Source organism: Lepidochelys olivacea (assembly GCF_965140295.1).
Source record: "Lepidochelys olivacea isolate rLepOli2 genome assembly, chromosome: 5".
Classification (NCBI taxonomy): Eukaryota; Metazoa; Chordata; order Testudines; family Cheloniidae; genus Lepidochelys; species Lepidochelys olivacea.
This window is the reverse complement of record NC_140415.1, coordinates 119,795,881-119,808,824: the sequence shown is the minus strand read 5'-3', so window position 1 is coordinate 119,808,824 and position 12,944 is coordinate 119,795,881. Positions and strand designations below refer to the sequence as shown.

The window sequence follows — 12,944 nt, the reverse complement described above, 5'->3', positions numbered from 1 at the left end:
CACCCCCCTACACCCCCCAATCCCCTGCCCCATCCCGGTGTTGGGAACACTGGGGCATGGCCACTAGGTAACTCGAGGGGATGGAAGACCACGAGTGTCGATGAAGCCCCCTCACACTAGGCCCCGGTGTCCTTGCCCCCCCCCCCCTCCTGCCTGGAGGCACTCGCAGCAGCTCTGTGTGCTAGGCCCAAGTGTCCTTGGCCCCCCCCCCCGCCTGGAGGCACACACAGCAGTTATGCTGAGAATCTGCAACAGTATGTTGCAGAGTCAGACTGCCTGAAACTAAGCAAGGCCAAACAGGGGAGATATGAAAAAACAATGCTGAATAAAGCAGCTTTATGTATAGTTTAACAAATGATACAGAGAATCAGGGAACTAGCTGGGAACTGGATTGGCTGGCTATATGGATACTTGGAGCAGCTTGCTATTGGATAAGTATGCTGAAAAAAAGGATGTATAAAAGCCTGTGTAATTTCCTGCTCTGTTGTGCAGGATTTGAGATTTTATTCTCCCTGTACCTTTTTGCAGCTGCAAATAAACTTTTCTGCTTCTCCACCCCGTTGTGATTATTGGGTGTAGCACACCGGGTAACGAACCAACTCAAGCTGTTGTTCAGCCTCTCGGCACTGGGTGCCGGCAACACCGGAGCCCCCTCCTGCACCCTGAACCCCTCATTTCTGGCCCCACCCCAGAACCTGCACCCCAGCCCAGAGCCTGTACCCCCTCCCAGATCCCAACCCCCTGAGCAGCCCGGTGAAAATGAGCAAGTGAGTGAGGGTGGGGAGAATAAGCGACAGACGGCGGGGGGGATGGAGTGAGTGGGGGCAGGGCCTCGGAGAAGGGGCAGGGGTGGGGCCTCAAGCGGGGGCGGGGCAAGGGTATTCAGTTTTGTGCGAGTAGAAAGTTGGCAACCCTACACCTTACAACACTGGTCCCCAAATTGGTGGCACAACCCCTAGGAAGGCATTGTGGAACATCCAGGGAGGCGCCGAAGGGCCTAGGCCAGCCCCCCTTTGCCCCCAGCAGCCCTCCAGCACCTACCCTGGCCACAGCCGCAGCCCCGGCTCTGCTCCTGGCTCCCGGCCCTAGCTGTGTGCCCGCTTCCGGCTGCAGCTCAGCCACCGGCCCTCGGCCGCAACCCCGCTCCCAGCCCCTGGCTGTGATTCCACTCCCGGCTGGGGGAAAGGGAGAGCACGGACACATTCCATTATAGGTAAGGGTCGGGGGCGAGAGGAAAAGTTTGGTCACCATTGTCTTACGTGATACCTTTGAGATCTTTGTTATGACAACGGTGTGTTCGGGCAGTGATGTGTCAGGCCTGCTGTGAGTTGGCCTTGAAGGGCTCCCAGGATCGCAGGGCTACTCACATACTATGGTAATGGGGGCCATATAATTACCTTAGATTAGGCACTTATGAAAATGCCACCCTTAGGTCTCTAAAATGGGGTTTGGGCTACACAGGTGCCCAAACTTAAGCACCCACGTTTGAAAATTGGGACCTGAGCCCCAAATGAAGCCAAGGCAACAGGAGAGCATAGCTGCAATTGGTGACAAGGGGATCTGTGCCTAATACTGCAGGGCTGAATTTGGCCTGTAAGGTTTTATGGGGACCCCTTTCCTGGAAATAGGCAGGGGAAATGTATTTCTGTTTTATTCTTTAACTGTGCTCCATTCTGTTTATTTTTCTATGTTCAAATAACTTTTACAGCTGTTTGTTTTGTTTTTGCAATCAGATGCTCCTAGGAGTATAAACCTAATAGACTATCTCCCCACTTGAGTACAGTACCTATGCTTAAAAGAAAAATGCCTTTTGAAAGCAATTGTGTGGTGAGGGAATTGTAGGTAGCAACACAGCTTAGAAGTAAATTGCAACTATCATGTTGTTGTTTTTTAAAATTAACTTTCAATCTGAATAGAAATGCCTAAAAATCCCATTAAGATTGGTTCTGCTTCCTAGCTGTGTACCACAGAACTAATTCGGACATTGCTGACAATTTATATACTGCTATCACGAGCTTGGAAAGATAATAAAAATAGATTATGTACTATAGTAACTATAAAATGTGATATTGATATGTTATGAACATCACATTTGATATATGCCTGTTTATCACTGGAACAATAAAGAAAAGGATGCTGTCTAATTCCCACCCCTACAGCTGCCATATCTGCACCCTCTTTATAGCTTGATAATAAAATGTATTCCCTTCTCATATTGTCCTTTGCCAAGTGGAGAAGATTTCTAATTCTTGTGCTCTTGTAATCTGCTGGTCCTGTTTAGTTTACTTTCTTCGTTTATGTCCAGACAGCATCAGCATTATCAACACAGATCTGGGGAGAGAATGTGGTAAGTTAACATGGATTCTCTCAACTGGCTCTAATCAAGCAGAACACAGAAACATACATTAGGAATCACTCTCCTGTCCCTTCCTTGCCTCCCCTCCTTCCCTTCCCATTTCTTTACTTTTTTGTTCCTTGGTCTTTTTTTTTCCTTTCCCCCTTATTTTTGAAAAAAATAAATCAATAAAATATAAAGAAAACAAAAAAAATTGTGTTTTTAACTGTATTACAATAGCATCGAGATCAGGGTCCCATTGTGCGAGGAACTGTGTGTACCCAAAGCCAGGTAAGGGACAGTCCCTGCCTCAAAGAGCTTACACCGTAATAGATGTGACAGGTAAAATGAGGGGGAAACTGAAGCACAGATCAGGGACATGACTTGACCAAGGTAAGGCAGCAGACCAATGGCAATGCTGGGATAACATCCATGTCTCTGGAAACCCAGGCCACTGCACTACCTGCCAGCCTGTGCTGCCTCCGCTTAAGTACTTTTCTGAATAGACAAAACCGCACTTTCAATATAATTAGCAGGACGTAGGGACACCCATTCAAAACTGGGATGTGTGGTGGTGTAGCATAAAATATACTCCATTATTCTGAATTCATGTTCTTTCCTCTGTCAGGAGAAATTTAGTTCAAGACAGCTGCATGCCACATACAGATAACAGGATGCTGTTATGCTGCTGACTGTTTGCCAAAGAAATGAATGTCAGTTGTCCTGAATAATGATGAAGCATTCCCCTTGATTATACGATGACATCCACAGAGAAAAAAATGATACAATCAGGAACATCAACAATTGGATACAGTCAGGAACATCAGAAACCAGCAATGTGCGTCCAACTTTTAAAAAAGGCTAGAAGAGTTGTCCTGACACTTACCACCAAGGAATTCTAATCTGTTTCTTACTGGTAAAGTAATGAATGAAATATTAAAGGGGGAGGATGAGGGGTGGTGGGATTCACTAAACATGGAGACAATTTAAGTAAGAGCAACAAGCAGCATAGTTTTAAGAGCAAATCTACTAAATGGACAGTTGACAACAATCCTGCACTAAGTTGGATGAATTAAATCAGCAAATAGATTTTTTCCATCTCTGATTTCTGCAGTTCTGTAGACCTTCTCCTCCCAGGTTGAAGTAAATCTAGGTCATTTTGCAAATCTAGTTCATTGTGGCCTCCTTGATTGTTAGGCTCAAGATTTTAGTGTGCAACTTCCTTCCTCACCCCACTCTCAACTGCTACATCCTGGCAGTTGGAGAGAAGGGTATTGAACCGAAGAACAGGTAATGTAGCCAGAATTGCAGACAGGGTATATGTGTGAGAGAGCGAGAGAGAGAGAGACATGGGAAAATGGAGGTTCCAACAGGATGAAAGAATAAATCTAGCACGTGTCCCTGTGTGGTTTGTAATAGAAACAGAAATATCCTGATTCTCTAGAGAATTTAAGTTACGATCATCTCTAACCTCTGTGTGTACGAAGGAGCTCTTTCTTCATACCATATGGCAAAGGAACACAAGACCTAAAAAGTCACACTACAGCTCAGGTGGGACTTTGTGACCTAATAGCACAATCTGAACAGGTCCTGCTACATACTTGCACTTGTGTAATCCAATTCTCCCATATTGCAGGAAGTATCTGAATCTCCTGCAGGGGATGCATGTCAGCAGCCCTCTGTGTTTTACAGGCCACAATTGTCTCGACACAGTTTAGCTGTTCATGGTCAGTGGATACCTCTGTATGAATTTATTTTGGAATGCGATCATTACTCCAGAACTGTGCAAAATGTGGTAGTTTCTGTCGAGTTTAAGGCTGAAAATTTCAAAGGCACCTTGAAGATCGGAATGCCTCATTCCCATTAGGAATTGGGTATCCTTTTCAAATGTGTCTAAGTGACTTAGGAGCCTAACAATCACTGACTTTCAATGGGACTAAGAGTTCTTAAGTGCTTTTGAAAAGTTTATTCCAAACTCCTTAGGCAGCTTTAAAAACTCTCAGCCTAAAGCTTTGCTCAGTTCAGTACTGAATGAGGTCCCTAACTCATATTAGCAAGGGGAAAATGTCTCACTAGGATCCCTTTCAGCTGATGGGTTTGTTCAAAATGTGCTGTCAGAAACTTTAACTCATTGCCTCCTCTTTATTCAGTAAGGTTGACTAGACTACTATTAAAATTCTCCACTAATGCACTGAGACATGATGTCTATCTCCCTACAGGCAAAGCAGTAAATCATTTTCATGAGTTAGCAATTAAAAAGCCTCTTGTTTTGTTTTGTGATTGAGGATGAGGCTGGCTCTTTAGAATTTTCGAAACCTCCAGAATGTCATGTGCACAGTGTGAACTACAAATAGTCACATTTTAAAAAAAATGTAGCTAGAGCTGATTGAGAAAACAATAATTTCAAATTGGCATCTGTTTCACAGGGCTCAGAACAGTTCCCCCCTGCTCCTCCCAACAAAATATTTTTCCACAAATTTCAAAATTTGGAATGTTTGAAATTTTGAATGTTTTCCCCCTTCCATTCCCTCCTATTGCATTTATTTAATTATTTATGTGTATGTTTGTTAGCAAGTACAATAAAATGAATAGGAGTACTTGTGGCACCTTAGAGACTAACAAATTTATTTGAGCATAAGCTTTCGTGAGTTACAGCTCACTTCATCGGATGCATACTGTGGAAAATACAGAAGATGTTTGTTTTTATACACACAAATCATGAAAAAATGGGTGTTTATCACTACAAAAGGTTTTCTATAAGCTATTACCAGCAGGAGAGTGGGGTTGGGGGAGAGAAAACCTTTTGTAGTGATAAACACCCATTTTTTCATGATTTGTGTGTATAAAAACAAACATCTTCTGTATTTTCCACAGTATGCATCCGATGAAGTGAGCTGTAGCTCACGAAAGCTTATGCTCAAATAAATTGGTTAGTCTCTAAGGTGCCACGAGTACTCCTTTTCTTTTTGCGAATACAGACTAACACAGCTGTTACTCTGAAATAAAATGAATGATGGCCAGGCTTTTATTGTTAATTTTTTATTCATTTTTTCCTTTTGCCCCTCTTTAATTTCAATACTTCTCCAAATGTCGAAGTTGCAGAGAGGTAGAGTTAGTTTTCTTTTTCTTTTTTGTTTTTGTGTATCTTTTCCAAAGTCTGAGGAAGTTTTCAGCAATTACTGAGTGGCAAAAAAAGAAAAAAAAATGGAAAAAGAAAAATGTAAAACTGGATAAATTAACCCTAGACATCATGCATTCTATTATATAGTCAGTGGTAAAAAAAGGGGGAGAGGGGAAGAAGAGGGAAAGCAGAAAGGAAGTAGCAAAAATGCATAAGTTCAAATTTTTGACATTTAACATGTCAAGATTTTAAATTTCCATGAAAAATGGGAAAACTTAAAAAAAAAAAGATGTTGACCTTTAATGTTTTTCATGTGAAAATAATAACTTTCATTTTGAAGTACAAAAAACTGGAAACATCCAGATAAAATGTCAAAATGTGACAATTGGACATTATCATTTTGGGTTTTTTTTTAAACAAAATGTAATCAAAATGACACCAGTTTTGAAACTTTCCAGTTTAGACAAAAATTGCTTTTTTGTTGATGTTGTTTTTGAAAAACTGTTTCAATGAAAAATTTCGAACCCCCTTTAATCACCAGTTCCCAATTTGCTAACTCCTCTGATGAGCAACCAACATGGCTTAAGGCCACAAGGAGGGGAAGATCAATAGCTTGAACCTGAGACCGGTCAATTAGTCAAAGTACCTCCAGTTCTTATAAAGACTTAGGGCTGATTCCCATGCTGTGGCTTTCCACCAACTTTCTGCCCCTCACCTCCCAATCCTGGGAGATACTGAGGACTAAGTCAGACCCTGGTGCACATTACATATGCTTCAGGAAAGGAGCTGTTCCACCAGCCAGGATCACCAGGGATCAGTGTGCTCAAGCCCCACCCCCATACTTCACCCTGTCCTGAAATGCCCCTTGAATGCGGTGGAGTTGGCATGTAGGGCTAGGTACACTAGCCTAAGGCCTGCTATGGATTCAGGGGAATTTTCAGCTGCTGTCTTAAGGCTGCTTTAAGTTTCCTTTATGCTACTGCAGTGACTTGCACAGGAATTGCCAGGGCCTGAGGATCTGGCCTGGACGTCCAATTCCATCTTTTGCTAGATCTTGTCTAGCTTTTGTTCTATGCTTAGGTTCATTGTATCTTACTGTGTGCACTGATCCTGTCTAGGTTCTGTTTCCAGTTGCTGCATAATTCTTAACTGGCCCACTTAAATTCAGTTGTCTATCACAGCAAGGGCTTGCTGATCCTTGTGAATGACAGCCCATGTCATATCAAATCAATCCACATCTCTGTCTGCATCTCATTTTTGTGTCAACACACATATCCCGACATCACAGTGCTCTGAAGTCCACCCTCCAAACCACGGTGGAATGAACCTGTTTGACCCATTCTCCTAATCAAAACAGTTCAATCTTAATCTTAGTTTGGTACAACAATAATGCAAAAAATATGCCCTTGGTGTTTTATTAACTTGAAGGATTATGCTTTCAGCAATGTATCAGAAAGCATTTTATCTAAGCTGTATTAGCTGTTAAATTTGCATTTGAATTTCAATACCCATCATTTCACATGCAGAAATGACCCCAGAGAAAGCAGGGACAACATTCATCATGTTATACCACTTTGTCAGTGGAAGGAAACCAGAAGAGCATTCCCATTCCACTTCATCTATATTCTCATCATCAAATTTTCTTGCTTTGGTGGATACCTTCACTAAGTACTTTGCAATTCTTTTGGCTGGATGTGCCTTTAAAATCTATTTTACATGTTAAAAAAATGGCATCGTTAAGGGCTGTATTTCTCCCACCCAGTGCCTGACTCATCTATAAAAAGAAAAGGAGTACTTGTGGCACCTTAGAGACTAACAAATTTATTTGAGCATAAGCTTTCGTGAGCTACAGCTCACTTCATCGGATGCATTCAGTGGAAAATACAGTGGGGAGATTTATATACATAGAGAACATGAAATAATGGGTGTTACCATACACACTGTAACAAGAGTGATCACTTAAGATGAGCTATTACCAGCAGGAGAGCTATGTAGATTGTAAGATCTTTGGGGCAGGGACTGTCTCTTACTGTGTGTATGTACAATGCTTTGCACAATGAGGCCCTGACCTTGGCTGGAGCTTCTAGACTTTCCTGTAGTACAATTAACAATAATCCTGGAATGTTATAGTCCCCTCTTGTAAAATGCTGAGCACTCTCTAATCCACTGATACCAATGGGAGTTGACAGCTCTCAGTACTTGACAGGATCAGGTTTTTGGTTACTTTTGTGTAGCGGTGGTTTTTAGCGTTTTGGGGAAACCACAGCTTACATGTTGTCCAAAGGAGTAACCAAAAAGATACACAGATCCTTCCACGTGTTGACTTTACCAGCTGGGACCCAGCTGCGGCAATGAGTTCCATGTGGGTAGACCCTGTGACTGTGCAGAGCCCCATCTATTTCAATGGGTCTCCATGTGCATACAGCTGTACTGAACTCATTGCAGGATTGGGGCCTACATCTCCAAAAGCCTGTTCCGCTCTTGCTCTCCAGATGGAAAAAGAAACTAATAAAAGGCCTGAAAGTGCTTAGACATTTGGATGATTTACAAAAGGAGACAAATAATGTTCTTTGATTTTATGTGGTCCAAAGAGTCAGACTGAAATAAATGGGAAATTGTATATTGGGGAATATTTAGCAAGACAAGAGCCTCTAGGCCTCCATAACCACTGAAATTCCCTCCTGCATATTCTGAGAGGTGATGGCAGTTACCCAGGTTGAAACAACCTGCAGGTGTTATAAAATTCTCTTGTAGGCAGTTTGAGGCAGCCTAATGTATTTCAAAGCTTGCAGAATAAGCTAAAAATAAAGAGTGCTGTAATTCGATTGTTAATATCCCATTAAGTTTTATGAGCATGAGGGAAGAAGAAGAAGAAAAAAAGGTTGCTTTGTGGGCTCTTTTCACAAAGCCTACAAAATAGCAATAAACAGCCAGCTTGCCATTAGACTTAGAGACTATTTATAATACTTCTGTGAGGCATCTCTCCTGCTTCATGGAAATATTAAATCAGTGGAAGAGTGGAAATTTGGGGGGTTGGGGGGAACTGGTGTTCCTTTTCTTCCTTCCCCTCTACCACCTTCCCTGGAGACACTGACTATAGTCATTAGAGAAAATGACATTCCGCACAAAGAGAAAGCAACTTCACTTAAACCAGCACGGCTCTGCATGCTGGAGGATGTGGGTGGGCGGGCACGGAGTTCAGAGACAAATTGCAGGGCAACATATCCCAGTCCCATTTTGAAATAAGTAAGCATTTGCTTAAGATTTAACAAGTCAATCACTGTATGCTAATTGTTGTAAATGGTGAGGATTAAAAATGATAAGAACAATACGTCTCATTTCAAAATAATTAGCTTTAGTGACACGTTTGTACAGCACACGGAAGGAGCGTGTTAATGGAAATCAGCCCACTCTCTGTATGTATATATGACTGTATTGTAATATGGGGCACTTTTATACAGTGCCTTGCAGACACCGGCTAATCAGCTATGATCACATTTTCAAGGTTCCAAGCAGTTCCCATTGATTTTGATTGAGCATGCAGCTGGTCAGTACCTCAAAAAATCAGGGCATTAGACCTCACCAATGTCCTGTCAGGTAAATATTATTATCCCTATACTGTATTTGCCAAAATTGAAATCCCTGCAAGCTGCATGGGAACTTTTTAAAGACATCATAATAAAGGTTTAACTTAAATGTGTACCCCAAATTATAAAACATAGTAAGAGAACCAAAAAAGAGCCACCGCGGCTAAACAACAAAGTAAGAGAAGCAGTGAGAGGCAAAAAGGCATGCTTTAAAAAGTAGAAGTTAAACCCTAGTGAGGAAAATAGAAAGGAGCATAAACTCTGGCAAATGAAGGGTAAAATATAATTAGGAAGGTCAAAAAAGAATTTGAAGAACAGCGAGCCAAAGACTCTAAAAGTAATAGCAAAAATTTTGTAAGTACATCAGAAGAAGGAAGCCTGTTAAACAACCAGTGGGGCCACTGGACGATCAAGATGCTAAAAGAGCACTCAAGGACAATAAGTCCATTGAGAGAAACTAAATGAATTCTTTGCATCGATCTTCACAGCTGAGGCTGTGAGAGAGATTCCTAAACCTGGAATGTTCTCTTTTGGATTGGTAACTGGTTAAAGGATGGGAAAAGAGTAGGAATAAATTATCAGTTTTCAGAATGGGGAGAGGTAAACAGTGGTGTCCTCCAGGGGTCTGTACCGGGACCAGTCCTATTCAACATACTCATAAATTATCTGGAAAAAGGGGTAAACAGTGAGGTGGCAAAATTTGCAGATGATACAAAACTACTCAAGATAGTTAAGTCCCAGGCAGATTATGAAGAACTACAAAAGGATCTCTCAAAACTAGGCGATTGGGGAACAAAATGGCAGATGAAATTCAATGTTGATAAATGCAAAGTAATGCACATTGGAAAACCTTAATTCCAACTATACATATAAATGATGGGGTCTGAATTAGCTGTAACCACTCAAGAAAGAGATCTTGGAGTCATTGTGGATAGTTCTCTGAAAATATTCACTCAATGTACAGCGGCAGTCAAAAAAAGCAAACAGAATGTTGGGAATCATTAAGAAAGGGATAGATAATAGACAGAAAATATCATATAGCCTCTATATAAATCCATGGTATGCCCACATCTTGAATACTGCATGCAGATGTGGTCGCCCCATCTCAAGAAAGATATATTGGAATTGGAAAAGGTTCAGAAAGGGGCAAAACAAAAAAGATTAGGGGTATGGAATGGCTTCTGTATGAGGAGAGATTAATAAGACTGGGACTCTTCAGTTTGGAAGTGAGACAACTAGGGGAATATGATTAAGGTCTATAAAATCATGACTGGGGTGGAGAAAGTTAATAAGGAAGTGTTATTTATTCCTTCTCATAACACAAGAACTTGGGGTCACCAAATGAAATTAATAGGCAGCAGGTTTAAAACAAACAAAAGGAAGTACTTTTTACACAACACACAGTCAGTGTGTGGAACTCTTTGCCAGAGGACGTTGTGAAGGTCAAGACTATAACAGAGTTCAAAAAAGAACTAGGTAAGTTCATGGAGGATAGGTTCATCAATGGCTATTAGCCAGGATGGGCAGGGATGGTGTCCCTAGCCTTTGTTTGCCAGAAGCTGGGAATGGGTAACCTGGGATGGATCACTTGATGATTACCTGTTCTGTTCATTCCCTCTGGGGCACCTGGCATTGGCCACCGTCAAAAGACAGGATACTGAGCTAGATTGACCTTTGGTCTGACCCCATAATATTTATGTTCTTATGTGTATGGGGAAATAGAAGAAGAGAGGATTAGTGACTTAATCTAAAACATTGAGTGAGTCCCTGACACTGAAATTTAGGAGTTCCTGGCTCCTATGCTCATGTTCTAACCACTAGACTATGCTGCCTTTCTTTGTCCTTTCCCATATCGTATACACCCAGGGATTGACTCTGTTCTACCTGTTGATCTGTGACACTGACTCCCTTAGTGACCAAGGGCAAGTCACTTAGCCTTTCTGAGACTCATTTTCCCCGTATACAAAGTGAGGAAAATAATGTCATTATTGTGTGTATTACAATAGCATTTGTCTAAAATCAGTTTTGGTGCAATCTAAACAGGGTTAAGTGTGTATATAGTGTGTGTGTTGGGCAGTGGTTCACCCACATAACTAGATTGATTTTCATTTCACAGATAGAAGTTTTGCAATGAAGACAAAGCCCAAGTATTAATTATTATGTTAAACTCTCATAAAAGTCAATGAATGTACAACACAAAGACTAAGAAGAAAAGGATAACGAGTCTGGTTTTGGGGGTGAGGGTGGTAAATATGGAGGTACTGACTAAATAGATCTGTCCATCTTAAACCACTTTGACCTGGGTAATAGTTTGTGTCTTAACTAATGATGAAGGACTGAGTTTTACAATGTATGGCTGGACTAACCTTATCCCTAGCCTCTAAGTTGGAAGGGCCAAGGGGTGTGATTAATGCAGAATGAACAAGCTACCCTCATTGCTTCCTTCATCTTAGCCCTTTATCATGTGGATGGAGTAGATTAGTGTTTGTTTTGTAGCTAATACTGCCCTTTTGCTGCCATCCTTGTTCTGCCTCTGCAAATGAAAATGACTCCACAGACAGCAAAATAAATGGACTTTCATTAACAAGCACTATGTTGATCTTACAGATTTATGCAAACTGCATTGAAAAGACAACACACATGCATGCCTGGGATAATATTAATTGTGATCTGTCCCAGAAAGCTAGATCTTTTCATTTGCTTTGTCTCCTTTAAAATGTCAATTGATGCTGGGTGGGAGCTGTATCTGCTTCACCTGGATAAGTAGATGAAGGCCTCTCAAATGGTGGCTGCAACACCCCCAGAGGTAGAAGCTAAGAAAGATGAAGGGGGTTAGATATAGTGCTAGCTTGCAGCCTCTTTATTGCACCATGGAGTCCTGGGTTAGACCCCTTGCTAGAGTGCTGCTGGCTCTACTTGGTCTTATTCTGTGGGGGGCTGCTGCAGCTTTGGTCTTTGGTGGAGCTTTTGTGATCCTTACATACAAAAATTATAAATCCTTCTTTTGGGATTGTTTCCTGCTTGTGCCAGGCTGGCTGGCTATTGTATCTGCCTTTCTGCTGCTGCCCACTGGTGCTTTAGCAATTTCTATCTCCACAAGGAACTCCCGCTATCAACAGGGGACTTTCATGTACTTGCTTGTTGTTCTGCTTTGCCTGGAAGCCTCTTCAGCAGTCTTGGCGCATGTCTACTCTGACAGGATGAGCTCTGAACTGAACTGCACCATGGGTCACCTCTTCCATCAGTACAATGGGACTTATTCCCACCATCCAGGCAGTAGGGCTGTGGACGTAATCCAGAGACAGCTGCAGTGTTGTGGGGTCCACAACTACACAGATTGGGCAGAGGCAGCAGCTTCACGACATGTCCACACTGGAAATATATGTGCTCCTGAAAGCTGTTGTAAAGAGACTTATTCAGATTGTACTGGTGACATGCACCGGTCAGAGCAGCTCTTTCAGGAGGGCTGTCTAAGGAAGCTGGGCTATCGGCTACAGTTTGTCATGGGCTATGTGTTTTGGTGCTGTGTTGTTGTAGGTTGTCTGGAGGCGTTAGCTGCTATTAGCAACGGGATACTCCTGAAGCACAGGCCATTCCAAGACTTCCGAATTCTGGACTCTGCCACGTTTTCATAGACTTAAGAAGCGGGAACTTGATTGATCTGCCCCATATCTCCTGAGGATGTAGGTCAGCACCAGTTACAACTATACTGAATGCAGACTCTTTTTATTTAAACACAAGAAACTTATCCTAACCCACTACTAATTTTCCCTAAAATGGAAAACCCTCTCTTAAAGAATGGCCAGATCCTGAATTTGATTTTATAAAACTGATATTAATAAAAATCTTTGTATTTGCAAATCCAGTTCAGTTAACTGAGTGGGCAATTAAGCCCTTGAGA

At 41.9% G+C, this 12,944-nt stretch overlaps 1 protein-coding gene across 1 annotated transcript; it reads left to right on the top strand.

Annotated features, from left to right (window-relative positions):
- Window positions 1-11,913: 11,913 nt before the first annotated feature.
- Window positions 11,914-12,678, top strand: LOC311521317 (tetraspanin-3-like; the record flags this gene model as incomplete). The annotated part of the gene is made up of 1 exon (XM_084629604.1): window positions 11,914-12,678. One exon carries the CDS (start codon window positions 11,914-11,916, stop codon window positions 12,676-12,678), a length of 765 nt encoding a protein of 254 aa, XP_084485730.1.
- Between the last annotated feature and the right edge of the window lie 266 nt (window positions 12,679-12,944).